We start from the raw sequence: 22,175 nt of genomic DNA, 5'->3' as shown, positions 1-22,175 counted from the left end.
TATTCTGTTGTTACTCCGCACAGCTGCCTCTTCTTCTCTCATTCTCTCCCCTCTCTCTCCTGTCGCTACTTTAATCATGAAACTGATCAATGATCAGCTGATCGGCTTTTCTCTCTTGTTTGTTTATCGCCCACTTTGCGCCAGAAAGAGGAAACCAGCAGATGTCGCGTTAAACAACAGCAGCACGTTTAAGCTTGATCAGCTGTTGTTAGAATTTATTTAATATTAATTTCTAGTATCAGCTGAGGTTTGCTGGGCTGATTTTTTGTCCCAGTCCAGCCCTGGGCACGACACGCAGTGAATTAATCTGAGAAGGTGCATCAAAAAATAAATGGCCGCGCCAGCGGTGCACATCGCAAATTGGGACTTTCAGGTATATGGACCAATGTTTTATTTTCTGATCAAACCAGAAATCTTTAATGAGCAGCTAGATTTGTCTCGCATTAACTGGCTGAGTTAATGCTGGAATCCACAGCTGTGCGTGTTCATGGAGCTTGCATTTTCACCTGCTGGATATCACTACCTGACAAGTTTAACTGTCTTCAGAACATTGCAGAGGCCTTATTGACAGTATTTGGCTCTACATGTCTGTGTGAGCAGATTTTCTCTCACATGACGAGGTGTCCTCAGGTAGCCGTCTGAATGCTGGACACTCGGAGACCTGTGTCTCTGAGTGGGAGACCAGAGATCACATTAACATGTGTGTCTCTGTATTAACAGACATGCCATATTGGCTTAGTTTATTTTTCTTATCATTGTTGTGAGGAGACCATAAATAGCATTTGTTCTGTTGTACTGTTCATTTGCTGTTATGGAGTTGTTGTTATGGATAAAAAGTGTCTTTTTTTGTTTCAAAATAGCTGATAACTATTCGCTGATAGCTGCCAACATCTGCGAACAAACATAATTCTATAAAGTGGTTCTATATAGTGTGTAACTGTTCATATAGAGCGTTATTAAATTTATTGCTAATGCAATCATATGGCACACTGACTTCTAGGAAATTTTAAATGGCACTCGCCATCAGAAAGGTTGCCTACCCCTGTTCTAAAGGTATCTATAAACCATAATGGAGGCTATGTTGTGGTTTGGGTCTGCATGTCAGCCAGTGATGTTAGGGATCTTATCAACATTATGCAAATATGACCATATATAAGTACTGTTAGATATTAACTCAGCATTCAGCGCCGTCTTAAGACCACCTGGCTGACAATAGTGTCACTTTTCAGCATGAAATTGATTCCAACCCCACTGTCAGTTAAGCAAAAGCATATCTCGATAGAAAAACACATAATGTCACACTATCAGTCATGGATTGGCCTCCCCGGAGCCTGGACCTGAACATTATTGAAGCATTGTGGGATCATCTTGACAGCAAACAGAACAAAAGGCAGACAACATCCAAAGAAGAGTTTTGAATGTCCTTTAAGCAGCCTGAAGAACTATTCCTGAAGAAAGCTTGTCTAAAAGAGTTCAGGGTACATTGAAAAATAAAGCTGGCCAAACCAAATATTGACATTTTTAAGTCAGGTTAAAAGTTTTTTTCCCCCTTACATACATTGTTATACTGTATTTTCATGTATGTTTGCCATTTTCACAGTAAAATATAAAGAAATAAGCGGTTGCTCGACATTTTTGCACAGTACTGTAGATTTTAACGAGCTAAATCTCCTTATCTAAACAATCACATGCAGCACAGTCATTTCACTAGGCGGCAGACCCTTTCTCATAATGCCAACAAGTTTATTTAGGTTAATAAGTAAACCATATGCTAAATATCAGCATAACAGACTTGGAGATAAATGACAAAAAAGTACTTCAATGAAAGTTGCTCTTTGCATTTATCTGCCGGCATCCTATTCTTATTCATCCATATTTATAGTCTCCATCTAAGGTGTCTGACCTCAAAGGAGCTCACAGTAGGTAAAATTCTCCTTCTCAGAGTCAGTTAGAACAAAAGAAAACCTGACCACGACAATGCAGCGAACATTTACAAACTCTTATCACCTTTGTGCCTCTTGAACAATACCAGTGGAGACTGGCAGGTCCATTATACCACAACAAAAGGTTGGTTTGTTATCTGTGAAGTGGCCACTTCATGTCTCCAAACTGCTGTGAACAGAGATCAAAGTCTGTTTGATGTTTTCAGATGCATTTTAAACACAGCTAAACTGAAGCAAGACCATTCACGTGGTTTTCATGAACATATATATCTCCTCCATGTCTGGTGGTGGCTTTAGATTCATGGTGTGTTTATTCGTGCAAATTCAGCAGACCTAAGGCTGAATTCACATGCATGACAATCAAGAGAACTGGGAAAGGGCTGACCCCTCTGTTGCTCTTTCCTCGTCTCCATCCGCGGTTGGTGTCCTGCTGTGTGATGGCTCCACAATAGATATCGTCTAATTTAATCCACGCTGAGTCCTTGCCACTACAGAGCCAGTATAAGAACAGGAAACCGCTCTGTTCAGAATATGCATGAGCACTGTACGTCTCACATAAAAGGAAAAAGCAAAGTGAGTTGCAGCCATTACAGTATCTACTGTCATCATTACAATGATGAGGAACCCTCTGTATAAACATTTGGGTAGTTTCCTTGCCACTGATACAATAATAAGCACATAAGCACGGTAAATAAGCAACTGTAATTGATTTGTATTTTTATTGCTCACATAATCTCGTTTCCAGCGACTGCATGAGTGAATTTGTATGACCTGAAATGTAATTTGCTTCATGTTAGCCACCGCTCCAGAAATGCAAGCATTTGCATTTTTGCTGTATAAAAAAGAAGATGGCCGATACTCGTCTGTCAAATAATTCAATTTGCCAGCAAATCTTTTGAGGATCTGTAACATCTTTTTTTTTCCCTTACCGTTGCATCCAGTGGTTCCCAAATATGATTCAGGGGCATAGGGGCTGGAAAGCATGGGCGGGGGGGGGGGGGGGGGGCATGTGGGTGTTTTTAGATCACAGGCCAGTGACAAAGAAGATTATACTCCTATCAGTGTTGAAAAGGCTTTAAAATATTCTAACTTCTGAAATCTATACATTTATTTCAATTTCAATTTCCAATTTCAATTTTATTTATATAGCGCCAAATCACAACAAAAGTCGCCTCAAGGCACTTCATATTCATTTATAGACAATATTATTGCAATGGTAAAAAATATAAAGCAAAATATAGGCAGGTGTTTCTTAACCCTGTCCTAGCTGGCAGTTTTGTAGCTCTGGAGTACTGGAGTTGTCTATAATAGAGCATAAAACCCGTAAACTTAGAAATGTGTTCTTTACATTGTTCATTTGTTTCTTTTTGTTAAGGTCGCTTGTCGAGGTGGAGATTCATTTGACCACATTAAGCTGTCTGGGAAGCTTGTAACAATGACTAATATTTTATGAGCTGAGCTGTCATGTGTAACAAAGTGGAATTGTTTCCACTTTTTGTTTCCACTCTCAGAGATATTATGAAGCAAGGTACTTTGGTTCAGGGCCCGCTTTTCACCAGAGAGCAGAGCACTAGGAAGCAGTGGTGTAAAAATCTGAAAGCGTGATATGCGAATATAAAAGTTAAATTACCTTAATTGGAATATTAGAGGTTAAATTTTGCTCTTCTAATGAGATAAAATTCGATGAAGCCCCATAGAGTCTGTAAAAACTCAGTAGGCTTTTCTCCCTAATAGGACTATAAATGTATGAGGTCTAATGAATGTGCTGCTGCCCTGTGTGTGCGTGTGTGAGGGGAATCCTCTAGCAAAAAAAAAACAAATTTTGGGGACCCTTCCTCCTATCCCTTCTCATTATCATCATCACGATCATCCTCGCCGTCCCTTCCTCCCTCCCTTACACCCCCCACCTCCACCCACCCTCCCCGCTCGCACTGTTTTCCCAGATTTATTCACGTGCGGCTCGCTCCCGCCTCGCTCAGACATTCTGTCGCCAGCGCCGTGACGTCACCTGCGCCAAAAGCCTCCTCCGCTCTGAACGTTTCCCTCCGCCTGTCTTCAAGATAATCTAGTCCTCCTCCCTCCTCCTTACTACACTTTTTTTAAATATAATGAAAAAAACAACAACAAAAATCTAAGCCCGTTTTCTGCCAGTGTTAAGTATATTTAAGTCGTCATTGTATGTTTGAGCAAATTATTACACCGATAAGCCTGTGGTCACGCTTTGGACACTTTGTGGCGTTTTTCAACTTATATTTCATATTTTCGAGGATCTCTAATAAAATCTGCGAGCTCTGACTGTTTAAAAAAGACTGTTTAAAGTTTACTTATCATTCAGATAAGATATCGCGCTTTTGTCGCTTTTGTGACTTATTCAGATCTGATCAGATAATGGGTTACTTCCCCTTGGCCCTCATGGTCAATTCAGAGTCTGCGGCACAAGTATGCACAGATTGGGCTCATTCGTGTGCAAGAAACTTTCATGTCCTCTGCAGCTGCTGTCCTGCAGGAAGGCTGTGTTTTCATGTGTCATCGTGCAGTACTCAGTGGGACCCAAAAAAGCGTGCATCAGTGTCTGAGGAGGTGGAGATGGTGGCGTGTATGAGCATGTTTCTGTGCTTACTGTGCTCTTGGGACACGTTTGTTCTCCTGGCTGAACTGTGCTTATCATGTCACAGTCAAAGCGAGAGGGGAAACCGAGAGGTAGGCTTGAAGTTCAGGAGTTCACAGAGAAACCACAGAGATGTGTCACTTAAAAACAGCCTCTCGGAAATATTACTGCTTTAGATAAAAGCGAGCTTTTTCAAAATACTTCCCCATTTAGTCCCGATTGATGTCTGTTGTATTGGGGGAGCCAACAGAGTGGTAAAGATTAAAGACGTATTACTCAGACGTATTACTTAGAGCCTCTCTTCCCGTCTCCCAAAAACCCCGACATTTCACCTATCTTAACAGACACGTTTTGCACTAAAGAAACCTCACACCTTTGCACTAAAACCGCACCGTTTCGCTATTACATAATCCACTTCCACGCTCTCGATGAAGATGTTAGATGTGCAAAAAGTAGGTCTGCCTCTTGCCGGTGGGGCCGCATCTCGCGGCGGTGTGATACTGGCGCTCGAGAGAGTGTGAGACGGCTCCGCGACTCACTGACGCCAGGCCGAGCAGACCCACAGTCAGGCGGCGAGAGCACACAGGAGGAGCCAGCGACACAGAAAGCTACAGAGGAAGAAAAGGTGCGGTAAAGTTTTTCTTTCTTCACAGATTTGTAAATGAAAGCTGCCTTTAACTGTTTTATTTCGGTAACCATAGTGTGCTCGACTCTTTTTTCTTTTTTTTTAAAGGAAGTAGAGCCCAGCGGTTATCCGCTCATCACTGTCAGTTGGCAGCTTCAAACTTTTTTTCCCCTCTTTTTGCGCACACTTTATCAGACAGCAGTGGAAATTTAGCCTCAAAGTTGTAAATGTCTTGTACATATTTTTTTACAAAAGGGGGGGAAAGTGGGTAACTTAAGGAATTTAGCAGCAAAGGTTTCCCAGAAATGTTGTTGAAGCGAAGCTTTTCGTCTAAAAGCTAAACTCCCTTTAATTCCCCTTAAATCACCATAAAGAGTTCACCGGGACGAGGTCTTCCGTATTTAACTATGTAATCCATTTGCAGCTGGGAATGATGATTATTGTGCTATTTTTAAACTACCGCTTTTTCTTCTTTTTCTTTTTTTCTTTCTTTTTTTTTTGCTTTGCTTTTTTTGGGTGGGGGGGGGGGCATGCATTATGCGGATAAACGGGTGGTCTTTCTGTGTCATATGTTGTTATTTTGCTTCATCAATTAGCTGTTTAGTCTGTAACATAAAAAAACAAATGGAAGAAATGGCCACCGGTCGCCCGAGGGCTTCATCTTGTTCTGTGTAGAAATTAGTTTACAGTGGCATTGAACAGAAAAGGAGCCAAGCTTCTCCTCTTGAGAAGCAAGAAATTGGGGGTTTAGCAAGTGTTCTTTTCCCCGTGATAAACGACTGAAAATGCTTGATAAACTTATAAAGACTACTCTTTAAGTTTCTGATGATCACCTAATTAATTAGCTAAATCTCTTGATTTAAAGCGTTACACACTTGAAATGTATCATATTTGGATGCCACTAAACGATATATCACTCTATAATCAGTAAACACGTATTACACCTTGCCATTTGAAGCTTTAAAAAAGTATATTGTTGTAGTGTTTATTAATGTATGCAGACTTAACGTGGCTGTTCAGCTGGTGCACTTCAGAGGACAGTGTCCCCATGTGTTTACGAATTTCTGCCTGTGTGAGTGTGCATGTGAGGGAAGATTGCAGAGGGAGGCAGAGACCTACAACAACTAGAGCTAGCTCTCTTGACATTATTGAAGATGACATATCAGATTACTCAAAGGACAGGAATTTGTCCTTGTCTGTGATCGCATTCTCAGTATGTTGTGCTTTAACTTGTATTTACGCTTTTTTTTCCAGCTTAAAAATAAGCATGAAGCCTCTTGAATGTGACTGTCATTATCAGAGGCTTTTATGAGCTTGATATCTGCATCAGTGAACGCAAAGCATGATATTTTCTATCATCCATCCACTATAACAGCTGCTGGTAACTAGTAAACTGCAAGGTCTCCATACATTGCAGGTTTTCCTTTATGAGAGACTTAAACCAATATAAACTCTTTAGTTGACAGTTTTAGATAAGCACTGTTCTTGTTGGATAAATAGAAGAAGAAACATGACAGATTTAAACCTTAAGTTTTGTGTCCCTGTGTCACTGTATGGTTGGGATAACATGTCTGCTATGTTTTGGAGCGAAGTGTCCACCCTAACGCAACACAAACCCAATGCTGAGTTCCGAGCATGTTTGAAATGGCACCATGAAAACCCATGTGTTTGATAGTTATGTCTGCTGTGGTAGACTGACATGTCTGGGATGCAAAGAATTTGATCCCAGTTCAGTCTCGTCAGAGCCTGAACCATCCTGACACTTTTGGTGCAGGTTTCTAGAGTTTTCTGTATCAGCATTGGAAGGATGCTGAGCAGTGGATGTGTTGGTGACTTTTAGGAGCCCCTCAGGTCAATGCCATGACTGTGATTACTTCGGGGGTTTGCTCTTAGACTGTTGTGTTGATTGGTTCTAGGTCTAGCTGTTCGGCGTTAATTCTAGGGCTGCTCATTTATGGCTAAAGTCATTTCTCACGATTGCCATAGTGGCTTCATTGAACTTAAAATTATTTTTAGAGAATGACAAAAGTATTGTAAGTGGGACTGAAAGCCAAATTGTTAGTGCAGCACAACAACTGTCTTGTTTTAAATATAGTTTGAAGCCAAAATTGTAATTAAAATTTGATTAATTGTACATGTCCACCTAATGTTGTTTGCAACCAACTGAAGTAGTTATTAGGGAGCCTGGAAAAACGAACTCATCATATTTTACAGCAGATATGTTACTTTATGTTAGCCACAAGGTGCACAATGCAGTTATGCAAAGATATGCTGCTTTTGCAAGACTGTACAACAAGGAAAGCTTGACAGGTTAATTATATATATTCTTCATGTAAAATGTCCTGTTCTATATTTATTTATTTATTTATTTATTTATTGCATAAAATTGCTAAACTGGGCAGCTTTTTTTGTTTGGCCGAGAGTCCAAAGATATTTAGCTTGCAATAATATGAAACTGATAATTGTAGGACATCTGACTAAGAAACTGGAACCAGAGATATTTTAGCTCTTTCTTTTCTTTCTTTTTTTTTTAACGACATGATTTAAATGACAAGTACTTTAAGTATTTTTCTTAGTACTAATGTTGATTTCTCAAAAGGATGTTAAAAATGACAGCTGGTCTCCTGTTTTAAAAGCGATTTGTTGGCTCATTTAAAAAAAAAAATCCTAGCCTCGTTGTTAGAAATGGTATTCGTAAAGTAGCCTGTAGTGCATCCTTGTAGTGTCACGATTCACATAGTAATGCCCCTTGAAGGCTCTTGATGTTGAAGTACTAGCTGAAGAGACCAGATATGTGAGTGTTCTTCATATCTCTTCCTCCCAAACACTCAGCCTGTCTTAGATCTCAGGCTTCACCATCACTCTCACTTTTTTCCTTCTGTCTCTGCATCATTCCTCCTTTCTTCCTCTCGCTTTATCTATCACTCTCTTCTTTCCTGCACTCCACGGTTTATAGCCAGTGACTCCATTGAGCGGGGGTTAATGGAGGCCCTATCCAGGACCCTGCTGATAAATAATGTAGCTTCTTTATAATGCTCCATCCCCAGGGAGGGTCCAGAGAGCATCATTACTGCCTGCTCATCCTACACAGCCCAGGCCTAAATTGATTAACAGACACTGGAGCAGTGCAAAATGATCCATGGGGCTAGTGTAGTGGCTAACAGCTCGCACCAGGTGGGTCAAAGCCTTCCCCTGTCAGTGTCGCATCATCCCACTCTGTGCTCCCATTAGCCTCAGTTTCTGTCCAGTGGGCTAACTGATGGCCATAACAAGCTACCGCTAACACAATAGTGAGAGAGCATTGCTCAGACTTGGCTATAGGTAATGTTTTTATGGAGCTGTTTAAATGATAGTATCCGTTTCCATTTTCATAGAGGAGAGAGCAATGACCAAGGCCACTGCAGGCATCTTTCTTTAATGCCTGTGTCACAGATTAGAGATGATGCTCAAAGTTTGATGGTTACATAGAAATTTGAAGTATGGATCATGTGTGGATTGAGTTAATTTAATAATTTATTTGGTTAAAATGTGTTTGAAATATTAACCTGAATGTGAAATCCTATGACATTCTCCCCATCTGCTTGCTAAGTGATGATGTAACAATCCTATTTAATTTTATTTTTTTTTCCTGCATTGCATTAATTTGCGCTTAAAAACATTCCTGCAGCATGTTCCCAAATAAAGCCTGGTGGGTTCTCCATGTATGGCTTATTTACACAATAGTTGTAGTACAGATTATATGTTCTACTACTGTTTACACTCACCACTGCAATTTTGAATTGCAAAGTCAGGTTTGGTGTGACTTCTCCAACTGAAGTCAAACTTCAGGAGGCACTTCAGCTAAGAATTTGTTTAATAATAATAATAATAATAATAATAATAATAAGATGAAGAAGAATCTGGAGATGTTCATTCTATCAGCAAAATGCCAGAGTTTTTGGATGAGATCTTTATTATAATATCAGTGACATACCTGTAAAGTTTTATTTGCACGTAGATAGGCACATGTATACTCACCAAATTACTCAACATCACCTATGTTATAGTTCCTGGTACAGTAGAGTTTTCCAGGACCACATAAAACCACACATACATGACAAAAACAATACCAGATATACTGTTGCTGCAGGTCATAAATACTTTTCAGACACTTATTTGGAAAATTGGTTCACAGAAAGGCCGTTATGTCATACAGGCATCCTAGTCTATACATAGATATAGGAAGAGGGGTGCATTGGCGCCTTTTTGTTTTGACTGCCTCACAGAAAACTCCAAACTAGCATTGTCCAAAGAAGAAACACAGTGCCATATCAGGGCCTTTAAATAAGCATGTGGTCAGGCTAGCAGTCAGATGTTATTGACTGCCAGGGCTGGAAATATCTCAGAGACATGGCCTCCATCTGCAGCTGAATGACAGTACAGGATTGTTAGGTTTGCTCCAGATGTTACTGTACAAAGCTTTGTGGAATCCTCCATCTGAAATGCATTAAAGTTAGTCTTTGTGCAGTTAGTCCTGAGCTTGTACTAATAGCACTGGTTGTTACTGAGAGACCATCAAAGACGCTCTGTGGCTGGATATGAATCAGAATAACTTCTTATATGTCTGGGTGGTGACCCTGACAGAAATATGATGATGCTGATGTTTACCTTTTGAACAGTGTGGGGTTTTGTTTTTTGTTTTTCACACAGCACCCTCAGCTCTCGAGTAAATGTTTTGTTTCATTTTTTTTGAAAATGTGCTCAGTCAGATTTGCTTTAGACAAGGCCAGCATAGAGATATAGTGTATGTCAGCTTTTAGAGATTTTTAATTTGTATTGATAGTTATGTGAACGGATGAGTTTATGCTACAACAGCAGCAGGCAGCCAGTAACAGCAAAGGTTTTTTTCCCATTTTTTATTTCAGTTTTTTTAGACCAAGAGAAATGCGTCATACGTTTTAGGTTTAAAACAAGCAAGACAAGTGTCAGAAGTTTGGTCATATGTATGTTCTTTTTACTTGGTGTTTGATTTACAAAACATGTGTAGACGTGGGGGGGGGTAAATTAAGAGTTGGTTTTGATTATATTCAAATATAAACTATTTATAGAAACCTTTTTTTCTTCCTTTTCCTTTTTCTCTGATTTATTTTATTTATTATATGATTTATTATATTTACCTTAAGCAAGCCACTAGTTAATGTAGGGTGCAGTCGGTGTGGATTACTTAAAAGACCCCCAGGACAGTTGATGATGTCACCTTAATCTCATTTTGTAAGCAAAGCAATTATTTGAATAAGTCAGTTTAAAAAAATAAAAATAAAAAAAAAAAAAATCCTGTTATTAGTGGTAGTAAGAATTTTAGCTGAATTCCCAAGTTTTGGTAAGAATTGTACTTGTCATTGTATTTTTTTTTTTTATTGTCATTTTAATTTCTTTTTAAAATTATTTTTTAATTTTCATGCTTGCATGCAAGGAGGGAGGGCTACTGGGGCTAGTCCTGCTAATGTTAGCCACACAGAAAACTAGTCTGACATTGTGTGTGTTTAAAAATGCAGTGGCCCTCATTTCAGTGACATTTAACCTAATTTTAGTAGTATAATTTGTTTTGGGATTTTTTTTTTAAAGGTGGTAGTTTTATTCTGTGTGTAATTATTATCAAGGCAACATTAGCAAAGGCACAAGACCCGCAGAAAAACTTTCGATAGATGAGTATATTCAATATATTGCCCACCCCTAGCTACCAGTGTACATTAAATTATAGTCAGTTATTTGTTTGTTTGTCCTTGTTTAAAAAAACAAGTAAAATAGTAACTAGGATTATTACTAGTTATAATTTGGTGGTATTTTTCAGGGGCAGAAGTTCAGAATAGTTATGAAAGTACAGGTATCCGTAGAATTTACTAAAACCTTAAATGCCAAAGCCTCCTGATGCTTGTTGTGTTAATAAAGTTGACCCCCTTGACAAAACTAAGATATTGTGAGTACACAATGCCATCCACTTTACTCAAATGTTAATTTTAATTACCTAAAAAAAATTCACACCTAGTTTTTGCTTTTATGTAACTGTAACAGTCTTGGTATTAATACGTGTTCCTCATAAATAGAAGAGTTAGTTTGCAAATGAAATTAGGGGTAACATGACAGAAATCTAATTTGACTTCAGTGAGAAGAGAGGCCACACCCAGGGATTTCCTTTTACCCCTCCTTAACTGTTTCACTACAATGAAAAGATGTTCATTGTGAAAGAGCCTGAGGGGAAAAAAAGAGTCAGGGATGGTCAATTCAGGAAACATTTTTTGTTTTCCATCCTGCACCTGTGGAAAAGCCTGCAAGTCTCAGCAGAAGGAAGTGATGTCACTGTTGTTCAGGCGATGACACATAAGAAGATAAAACTCCACAGCTTGTTTCCTGTTTCTGTTAAGGTGGCGAGTCTTTTGTCAATATAAAGGTGTAGTGTTCCCACCATATGTCCCGTCCTGTCAATGATTGTAGCTTTGTATTACTTTTTAGATGAGCCAATTATATTCAAGTTAATTTTAGTTGTAACTTGCAGCTTTCCAGTCAGTGTGGTTGGCAGTAGTAAGTGTCCACGGCCTCCACAACACATGCACACAAACACACACACTTTGTAAATAGCACCTGTTCGTATCAAACGTCCCAGCCCAGATGCCAGTATGAGGTAGCTTACATAGGCAGTAGTTGTCAAAGATAGAAATCACTATTCATCCCATAATCTGAAGGGCCAGGAATAACTACAGAGCAGTCTTAATGATGTATTTGTTCCTGCTCTTAGGAAATCCAATATACTGCAGGCTTTACTGTCAGAGAGTGATGCACACTCGCCCACGATCGGTTACAGATAAACGCTGGTGGATTCCTGACACGCTGTTTATTTGATTCAAGGATCACATTTGAACATTCATCCTCAGCCAAACCTCAACCATAACTCTGTTTTATCTGCCTAATTGCATTCAGGCATAACTTGAAAAGAAGGTGGAACGAGGAGTGCTGAATGTGCTCTTGTTTTCCCTTTCAAAAGCCAAAATGTGTGTACCTTCTGACTACTGAATTGCTCCCGTGGGACCCCAGTGAATAGGCACATTTATACTGGGGTTCACATGCACTTCCTTTTTATTGTCCTACACATTGCCAGATTCCTGCCCAGAACCGGTGTGCAGTGTTGAAGCTTTTTTGATTGCTCGCCTCAGCAGGTTACTCATTAGAGGTTTCCTTCCTCTGAAATCTGAAAGACAGCCTTTTAAAACTCATATTGGATTTTATCAAGTGCACTATTTTACCTAGCAAGTTGTCTTTGCACTGTTGAATCATAAAATCTCATAGTATGTACACAATATGTTTGATCTTCTCTGAAAATTAAGCTGAGAAACAAGATGAGAATAAGAGATAAGAAAGAAAATAATTCTAAAAGCCTTGATCATATCGGTGTGAATCAATATGCTGTCATATTGCACTTCCACAGACACACAAACATTTATTTGTTTGGTTATCTAACAAGCACAGTCTCGATAGTCTCTGGGTAGGTCAGAGTAAAATATACAAATGGCCTTCAGAAAAGCAACATAATACACTAAAAACACATGATAATAAGTTTACAAACCTGGAATTAAATAGTTTTTAATCTTTGATTTGCCAACCCCTGACTGCATTACATGATGCAGCTGTTTCTGTTGAAGTTGCACACTTTAAATAAAGTTCTTGACTAAATATGACCTTCATGTTTGTTTGGGAAAAAGTGTATTTAGTAGTCGATGAGTCTAATCACGAAAGTAATTGACATTAATTTCAAAATCTGATTTTGTTTGAAAATATTTAATATAATTTTAATATTGACAGAACTTGCTGGCTTTTACCTCTCTGATATATGGATATTCTTTCATTTCTGCTATTATTGACTGAATAATAGCTAGGGGTGAATAATAATAATAATAATAATAATAATAATAATATAATCATTTGTTCCACAAAGATTTAGGCAGCACTATAATGTAATAAAAATACTTTCTCCAGGTGTTTTGCCATATTGCACAGCTGCTTCTCTCTGTGGGATGTGCTAACTTTGCACATATAAGAAGTGTTCTCCTGTAAATGACATCAGGCGCAGATGGCGGTAAATTCGGGAGCCAGTCTGTGGGGGCCACTGAAAGAGCTCTGGGAGACTGTGGACGGAGCTGTGTTAAGGAGACAGCCCGAGAGTGTTCACCTCCTAGACCTACAGCTGAAGAAACATAATGTGACAAGACAGGACAGGAAGCTATTGGGAGAATGTCTGGTTAGGGCTGATGATCAGAGGAGGGTGTCCTCTGTGACTCTCCAGCCCTTTTCCCAGAACCCATGACTGATATGACCAGACCAGCTGTATGGGTGAAATCATTGCTTGCTTCATTGCTTACACGAGCAGGTCTGTTAGTGCCGTTAAAGAGGAGGAGGTGATTTATGTTCATGTTTTGTAGTTGCAGCAGCTTTGTGAAACGGGCAGGCAGTGACGTGTACATCTTTTTGTGAAGGACTTTAACTTACACTTATGTAAGTTATGCTTATACTTCTTAACTTACACTTCTTTTTCTTTTTTTTCTAGTGACTCTGAAGAGGACCTTGTCTTGCATCTTGGAAGCCAAGGATTCTAACATAAGAAAACAAACAAATAATATTTAAACCTTTGTGTTCAGAGACTGGACAGTGTCCAACGACTGGTTGCGCTTCTTTTAGGAGTGGGGAGGAGGGCGGCTTGGCCAACATGAATGTCACTTCGCTCTTCTCCTTCACCAGCCCAGCTGTGAAACGGCTGCTGGGTTGGAAGCAGGGAGATGAGGAAGAGAAATGGGCGGAAAAGGCAGTGGATGCTCTGGTTAAGAAACTGAAAAAGAAAAAGGGAGCCATGGAGGAGCTGGAGCGGGCTCTCAGCTGCCCGGGTCAGCCCAGTAACTGTGTGACAATCCCCCGCTCACTGGATGGACGGCTGCAGGTGTCTCACAGGAAAGGCCTGCCCCACGTCATCTATTGTCGGGTGTGGCGCTGGCCTGACTTGCAGTCCCACCATGAGCTGAAAGCGCTGGAATGCTGCGAGTACCCCTTTGGCTCCAAACAGAAGGATGTGTGCATCAATCCCTACCACTACAAACGAGTGGACAGTCCAGGTGAGTGAAATCTGGCCATCTCATATTTATCATGACAAAATAACTATTTAAAACTTTTAGGATCCTCAAGTTTCTATATTTTCCTTTCATCAGTTCCTTTAATCAGTTCTGTATATTTTTTGTATGTTGTTTTAGTTACCTTCCTGTTTTCTGACAGATTTTGTCCCTAACCAGAATGTCCACACAACTTTTTATTTACATGGATGATCATAGAGAGATGACTTTTTTTTTAAATTATTATTATTATTATTATTATTATTAAGGAGAAGTTCAGGAGGCTGGCCACATGGAAAGCGGCAGGGCACACACAATTAGATTTAACATATATATAGTAAAAAAAAAAACAAAAAAAAACAATAAAAATGACTTTACAAAGAATAAAAATAAAGATCTCAGGTAAAAAAATAAACTCAGGATAATGTCTTTTTGTACTACCCGAGTTTGAGTTATTTCCTTGCCTAGGTTTGTCCACTGCTTTGGGGTTCTACCTGCAAAAATAAGACAAATCAAACACAAGCTGGCCTTTTACTAAACACAAAATGAAAGTCAGCTGACAAGATAAAAACAGCTGTCTGCATGGTGCTGTGTGTGTGTGTGTGTGTGTGTGTGTATGTGTGTGGGTGTGTATGTATGTAGCAGAAAATTCCATCTGGGCAGAATGAGGGCTTTGTTTTGGGCATGCTCAGTACTGCAGGTTCTACTTTTTTTTTTTTTTTTTTTTTTTTTTCTCCTTGAACACATGTAGACATACAGGCAGACACACTCTCAAACTTGGACGCATGTCACAAAAATTAGAACGCACACGCACACACACGTATGACTGCAGGCAGTTTCTCCGACGATGGCTGGAACAGGAAGATACTTAGTCTCTCACAATAGGAGGAAAGAGTTATTGGCTGCCATACAGACACTTTGTTTTCACAGCGGGTGGAAGATAGGGCTAAGGTGATTTAACCCCACAGCACCTGTCTGGCCACACGACTCCCCCCACAACCAACACCACAACACACCCTATTTTTCCTCTATTAACCCAGCCCACCTACTCAAACACATCCTGCCAATTTCCCTTCAACCTTCTACATAAAAGCACAGCTGTCTGACTGCTCCACAAATAGCCTGTAAAATAAACATTTATTTATATATTGATCCATTGGCCTATTGCAGCACATTCAGGCTACCTGCAGGAATATAGACAGCAACCCGAGTCTCATCTAAAGTTTCACCACTAGCTTTATTTATCTGCAGAGGTATTTATAGACACAAGTGGAGTGTATGTCTGTGGTTTCTACTGCACCTGAACAGCCTTCAGCCAGGATATTTACCCCAAGTGATGAATTCCACAAGAACAGCTTGCTTCAAAATGTCTTTTTAGTGCAGAAACCTGAGAGTCTGGGCCAATACTGCTGGCTAAGACCTACTGCCTGGAAGCTGACATTTGAAATACGTAGCGACATCTGTGCGCAGAATGTTGAGTCATGGAAAGTGCCAGAAACAGATTTCCTTTGTTGTGCTGGAATCAAATAACTTATTGAGTTCAGATGTATCTTTTTCTACGTGGGTAGAGCTTGATATGATGAGCACTTAAAGTAATTATCTGTGATCTATGTTTTTTAAGATTGGGATTAATGAAGAATTTACCTCAGTGGGTAATTGTGGTGTTAGATAAATCAGAGAACACTCAATGTAAGAGAAAGAAATGAAACAAGTAAAGAATTTAATGTCCAGTTTCCTTTTCTGATAAAGGGCTGTCAAAATGAACTAAAAACTGAAGACAAAAGACTATTTCGAAACGGTGGATATCTGATCTTGTACATCACATCCCCAAGAGACCGGATCAGCAAAAAAAAAGAAAAAAAGACAAAGCATACGTGCATTTCAACATATGTTTTGGAACATCAGAAAATAAACAAAAATAATTTGCCACATGCTTGTTTAATTGTCCCAGACCTCCTTTGGGCCCTACACATTGAGGAATTTTGTAAGAAATAAAAACATTTTTTAGACATAAGCTACATCTACAAGTTACCTTATGAATGTTCTTACGCTACGGTTATGTTAGCCAATTGATCTTTGAGCAGTTCTGCACCAAAATGAAGCCTGTACAAAATATTTACCATTGATTTACCTTGTACATTGTTGTTGGATCACGGTGATGGATTGTTTGTAGCCGTTTGTTGCTGGGTTTCAAAAATAGTGGGTTTGATTCTTGTAAAGGAGTCTCTCTCAGGGCTCATCCCATGACTTTACCCTAGCCAATCATTGGCAAGCAGCCTGACGCCACATTTTCTGCTCAACTCTGCTCTCTTGGAACCTTGGCCGAGTAGATATTGAAAAAGCAGTCAAAGGCACTTCTAAATTTGTTTGTACGAGTAAATTGATTTGTGCATGAAAGGTTTGTAAGTACGATTTTATGTACTCATTTGTGTTTACATACTGTTAGTAAATGAGGCTGAATGACTGCTGTCGCAGCTGTTTTGGCTGGCGGATTTAACATCTCCCAGTTTATATCAATATGTCATTTTCATCCACCTCTGATCTGAAGCATGAAAAAAAAAAAAAAATCTCCTACCTTCTTTATAGATGATTAGCTATGGGGGGGATTGTAATTTGCGAGCTTTAGTGTCACATAATACGACTTTCTAACGGGTGGAGTCCAATTTAACTCGACTCGGTATATTCTCTCTGAACACCATTTGTTTGTTTCTTCCTCTACAGTGCTGCCACCTGTCTTGGTACCAAGGAACAGCGAGTTTAATGCCAAGCATACGATGTTGCCTCGCTTTCGCAACCCCTTACAACAGAACGAGCCACACATGCCCCAAAATGCCACCTTCCCAGAATCCTTTGGTCAGGCAAACACCTTGCCTTTCCCACATTCACCTGGGAACAGTTACCCAAACTCACCTGGAAGTGGCAGCAGCGTCACCTTTCCTCATTCACCATCTAGCTCTGACCCCGGCAGTCCATTCCAGATGCCAGGTAGTAATTATTCTTCTGTTTTCTTTCTTCTCCTATACTTTTCCTCCACTTTAAAGCTCACTTGACTTTGCTCTGTCTCCTTCCTCATGCAGAGACTCCCCCTCCTGCCTACATGCCCCCAGAGGAGCAGATGAGCCAGGATTGCCCTCAGCCAATGGACACCAACCTCATGGCTCCACCATTGCCCCTGGAGAGTAACAACCGGGCAGGTAACCATGGTAGTTACTGTCTTGCGCAAGCAAGACACACACACACACACACACACACACACACACACACACACACACACACACACACGTTTTGTGTGATATCTGCAAAAAACTGTCTGTACCTGCTCACCTTTTTTTCTTTATACCTCTTTTTTTTGGGGGGGGGGGGGGGTCACATGGAAATGCACAAAGTGAGAGGAAAACTTCAGTGAGGCCACTGTTCTTTATCCTGTCAGATAAAACGGCATGTGGGCAGGGCATGCTAGTTTACAGTAGGCTTTGTCTGTGGGTGCAAGCTCAAGGGAAGCTCAAAGCCTCAGCAAATTAAGACAGGCCTCAGAGCCATTTTATGGGGACTATAAAAGCTTAGGCTTATGTCATCTTTGCGGCTGGTAATGACTTAAAACTTGTTAACGATAAGGTTCACTAATTGCCTCCTACTTTTAAATCTAAAATGCGGTGCCGTAATTGCTGCTATCTTGACTTTGTGTTGTATACTTTATTGTGCTAGACAGACAGCAACTGAGCACTGCATTCATAAATGCGTAACAGACTAAGCAGTGGACATGTATTGGACTCCAAAGCCCTTTGATTCAGATTTTATATCTTATAGCAGTAATCATTTCAATCAGTAATCCAAAGACCTGGATTACAGCTGTAAAGAAGTTTGATGGTAGATGATGAGTGGGTTTAAATAAACCTTCCGACTACCCAAGTCTAGAGGGAACAAAGGTAAATTGTAGGGATTATGCGCGACTAGTCAACTAATTGTTGCTATTGTCACTAGTCTGTACCAAATCTACTAGTTTAATCTGTTTTACATTTTAATTGATACCCAATCCTGGCCCTTATGACTCGACTCAAGATAAGTGGAAGAAAATAGATAATTTAGTGTTTTCTTATTTTAAATTTTAACTTTTAATGATGTGGTTGTCATGAATTTTCGAATAGTGTGCATCATTCATAATGCACGGCACAATGCAACACACTGGTCTAGACCACTGGTCTAAGATATCAGCTGATGTGATCAGGTGATACTCTGGGACTGAACTTGATTTTGACCCTTTTTTAAAAAAATATTTACTGTTTAAAGTTAAACTCGTAAATGGCTGCACTCTGCAGTTATCTGCTGGTGCAAACGCTGATAAAGCTCTGACTGCTGCCTGAACTTTTGTGTCATTAAAGCTTAGAGATTTTGTCCATGCATGCTGACAGCAGAGCTGTTAAAAGTATTCCTGGCAGTTGGAGTTTGGGGATTTTTTTCCAGTTCTCTTCCACAAGCTGCATCCTGTACAGAGGAGCAGGTTTCTATTGTAGGCCAGTTCTGGGAAAAGGACAGACAAAACACACCTGCTAGCCAGTGCCACGCTACAGAGGAAGTTTGGGAGAAGTATGCGCTTAAATAAACATGATTTATTCCCCTTACAGAGAGAGGGTGAGGCCAGCTGGCACCAGCTTACCCTGAGATACCAGGCTCAGCGAGCATGCTCACGTCCCGTCTTTTGACTGTTTGCCTGCTCAATAAACCCTGGCATGCAGACCACAGTTGGCCTTGACACTTTAGAATACACTGATTTGGGTCAGAATAAATGTATGGAAATGTGCTTGTTTATTTATGGTTATAGGCAACATGGAATAATTTGAATGAAAGAAGAGTCTGAAAGAATTTGATTAAATATTTGGTTTCCTGTCATCAGCTTCTCTGCACACGACTCTTAAATGCACCTCACAATTGTGCCTGGTGTGAGGCATGTAGCGTGTACTCTACTCACTCTAGTGACTTGTTAATGTGTTTCCTGTGCAGATGTGCAGCCTGTGGCCTATGAAGAACCCAAGCACTGGTGCTCTATTGTTTACTACGAGCTCAATAATCGTGTTGGAGAGGCCTTCCAGGCTTCCTCCACCAGTGTGCTCGTCGATGGCTTTACAGATCCCTCCAACAACCGCAACCGATTCTGCCTCGGCCTGCTCTCAAACGTCAACCGCAACTCTACTATTGAGAATACCAGGAGGCACATTGGCAAAGGTACAACATGGAAAACCTGTCAGTGACCAAAATGAAGCAATTGTCGCCAGACTAGTCTAAATCAATTCATGTTGTCAGCAGGAACTGAGATGTGGCGTAAAACGGAACGACAGATTGACTAAACGTTCCAGTCTGTTGATTTCAGGTTGACCACACGGATGTTTGTCTTCTTTTGATAAAAGAGACTCGTCCACACTGTTAATACTGTACTACTCTCTATTAGGCGTCCATCTGTATTACGTTGGAGGGGAGGTGTATGCAGAATGTCTGAGTGACAGCAGTATCTTCGTCCAGAGTCGTAACTGCAATTATCATCACGGCTTCCATCCCACGACTGTATGCAAGATTCCCAGTGGCTGCAGCCTAAAGATTTTCAACAACCAGGAGTTCGCTGAGCTGCTGGCTCAGTCCGTCAACCACGGCTTTGAGGCCGTTTATGAGCTCACCAAGATGTGCACTATCCGCATGAGCTTTGTTAAGGTAGTCTGGTTTGAATTTTCCTTCTAAAAAATTAACGTTTTTGGATGATAGATGTTTAGCTGCTTTTAATCAGTTTTTACCTTTTAAAAAAGGTTTATATGGTCTATGGCAGCAGTTGTACAAACAGCTGAGCAGCCACACACACAGTATTTGTTTGATGCTGTGTAACATAATTCCAGTTAAGCATGTAACTATGTGCCTGTCTCTATTTTGTGGTAACGCTGTATAATTTTACATTGTTATAAATTAAATTCTCATAAAACTACAATAAATGCACATTAATGTTTACAGATAATCTGTAATTTTAATGTCAGCTGATGGTCTTTCACAGTTGACAGGAGATTTATTATACCATGAAATTTCAGTCAAGCCACACTTAAACTGTGCCCTGTTTTTAAAACTCTGCATTGGAGGTTTTTTTAAAAGGCACTTTTTTTAAGCTGAAAATTAATTTAAAGTGGTAAAATATCTGGAATGAGGCAGTCCAAAAATAATTAGCATTTTCCATTTTCTTTTAAATCACCACCAAATTGTAAGAAAATAAAACCTGTGTTTTTGTGCTTTTCAGGGCTGGGGTGCAGAGTACCACCGCCAAGATGTGACCAGCACACCCTGCTGGATTGAGATTCACCTGCACGGCCCCCTGCAGTGGTTGGATAAGGTGCTGACTCAGATGGGCTCCCCTCACAACCCCATATCCTCCGTCTCCTAGGCTTCACTGTGCTCGGCACTGTGGATGTCCATACCCCAGCATTTTGATTTAAGTAGCAGGAACAGGGGTTAGCTGGTGCCAGACTGGTTTGTGTTTGTGTCAGACTGAAGTTTTGACTGAAACACAAACTGATCCGGGACTTTGAGGTTGGGCGGGTTGTTAAATGGGTTTGTTCTCTACTTGAAGGATGTCTGAATTGGGCACATTTACAGACTGGGAGAGGAGTTAGCAAGGTGAGCGTGATGCAACTGGAAGATACTTGATCTCTGTGACCAACTGTAATAATTAGACCATCATACTCATATTGATGCAAGTATCCTCTTTGATCTTGCTCCCGCAACATTTTTTTTCCATCTTTCTACTATTCTGACTCATAACTAGTTTGCATCTAATTCTTCCCTCAGAAATCCTGATATACACATGTAGTCACAATAATTATGGGACATTCCAGGTCACCGAAGTGCAGTTGGTTTCTGTTTTCTGTCCAACTGCAGTCAGGTTGGCATGAAATGTGCTTCTGAAATGTAAACTGTTAGCAGGAAAATGTTCATCTCCAGATATGTAAAGAAGTGTGCTGGGTTGTCAAAATGTTTCTTAGATTATAATAAGTGAGAGCAGTTAAAGTTATCTGTATAACAGCAACATAAAATCCACTATTACAAGTAGAAGAATAATATGAGGGCAAAATTTAGGGCCATTTGAGCATTTAGTGTAGGGTTTAGTGTGGTGCATGGCACTCAAAGGGCATTTCAGACATAAACAGTTTAAAGTGTTGCTCATCTTGTGTTTCAAATGAATTTTAAGAGGAAAAAACGGATAGTGTTTAGATATATTCACTATTAGATTATGTGCTGTGCAGTCTGGTTTTGCAAAGCCTAGTTTGGTTAGTGTAGTGTTACACATTTAAGACTGGTAGCTGAACATGAAATGAAGCGGAGGCAAACACAAGTACAGTGTAGTTTGTCCCCTGCTGTATTCTCTGCAGCTGAATCTGATGTGTCATGCAGAGTCGAGTCGCATTGAGGACATTAATATTTCAGTGACTGCGCCTCATCATCTTATTACATTGAGCAAAACATTTTAAATGACTGTTATGGGAAAAAGTTGAGTATTCAGATTTTAATCATGACTGAGAAAAAGGGTGTCAGCTACTGACTTCCCCAAATCATTTTTTTTAATAAAATGCAGATTTTTGCCATTCAGTTATTTTTATGCTTTGAGCAATCCTGTTTGCTGTAAAACTATTATACTCTTTACATTCTTTTTGTATTTTTTGAACATTTTTAGTTTTGTTTGCACTTTCACATGTTGCCTCTTTGTTTTGGTTTTATTTTGTTTTCGCTTCCTCTGTCTGGTTTGCTCAGTAAAAACTCCCAGAAAAGCAGTTTTATTCCATGAATATCAAGTCTCTACTGGAAGAGTCAATAAATTTGTTTCATTACTTGCAATATTTCTGTCT

The 22,175-nt window shown here is 39.9% G+C and overlaps 1 protein-coding gene across 2 annotated transcripts; it reads left to right on the top strand.

Moving 5' to 3' along the window:
* Positions 1–5,052: 5,052 nt before the first annotated feature.
* Positions 5,053–22,164, top strand: smad1 (SMAD family member 1). Of its 2 annotated transcripts, none has more exons than XM_040023876.1 (7): positions 5,053–5,176; positions 13,752–14,310; positions 17,026–17,289; positions 17,382–17,507; positions 19,303–19,524; positions 19,748–20,004; positions 20,573–22,164. In XM_040023876.1, exons 2-7 carry the CDS (start codon positions 13,911–13,913, stop codon positions 20,714–20,716), a joined length of 1,413 nt encoding a protein of 470 aa, XP_039879810.1. In that variant the 5' UTR covers positions 5,053–5,176; positions 13,752–13,910; the 3' UTR covers positions 20,717–22,164. The 2 variants fall into 2 exon arrangements, with proteins under 2 accessions (XP_039879810.1, XP_039879811.1); XM_040023877.1 differs by having other exon boundaries at positions 5,055–5,176; positions 17,382–17,498.
* Positions 22,165–22,175: the final 11 nt, after the last annotated feature.

This window comes from Simochromis diagramma, unplaced genomic scaffold, assembly GCF_900408965.1.
Source record: "Simochromis diagramma unplaced genomic scaffold, fSimDia1.1 OVJJ01000302.1, whole genome shotgun sequence".
Lineage (NCBI taxonomy): Eukaryota > Metazoa > Chordata > Actinopteri > Cichliformes > Cichlidae > Simochromis > Simochromis diagramma.
The sequence above is the reverse complement of the archived record's forward strand: the minus strand, read 5'-3'. Positions and strand labels throughout refer to the sequence as shown.

What these genes read in the sequence shown, in the direction of transcription:
- smad1 (XM_040023876.1), top strand. Translation starts at nt 13,911, where the DNA reads ATGAATGTCACTTCGCTCTTCTCCTTCACCAGCCCAGCTGTGAAACGG. An exon ending in CAAACGAGTGGACAGTCCAG is followed by an intron (nt 14,311 to 17,025) that starts GTGAGTGAAATC and finishes CTTCCTCTACAG; the next exon opens with TGCTGCCACCTGTCTTGGTA. An exon ending in CAACCGGGCAGGTAACCATG is followed by an intron (nt 17,508 to 19,302) that starts GTAGTTACTGTC and finishes TTTCCTGTGCAG; the next exon opens with ATGTGCAGCCTGTGGCCTAT.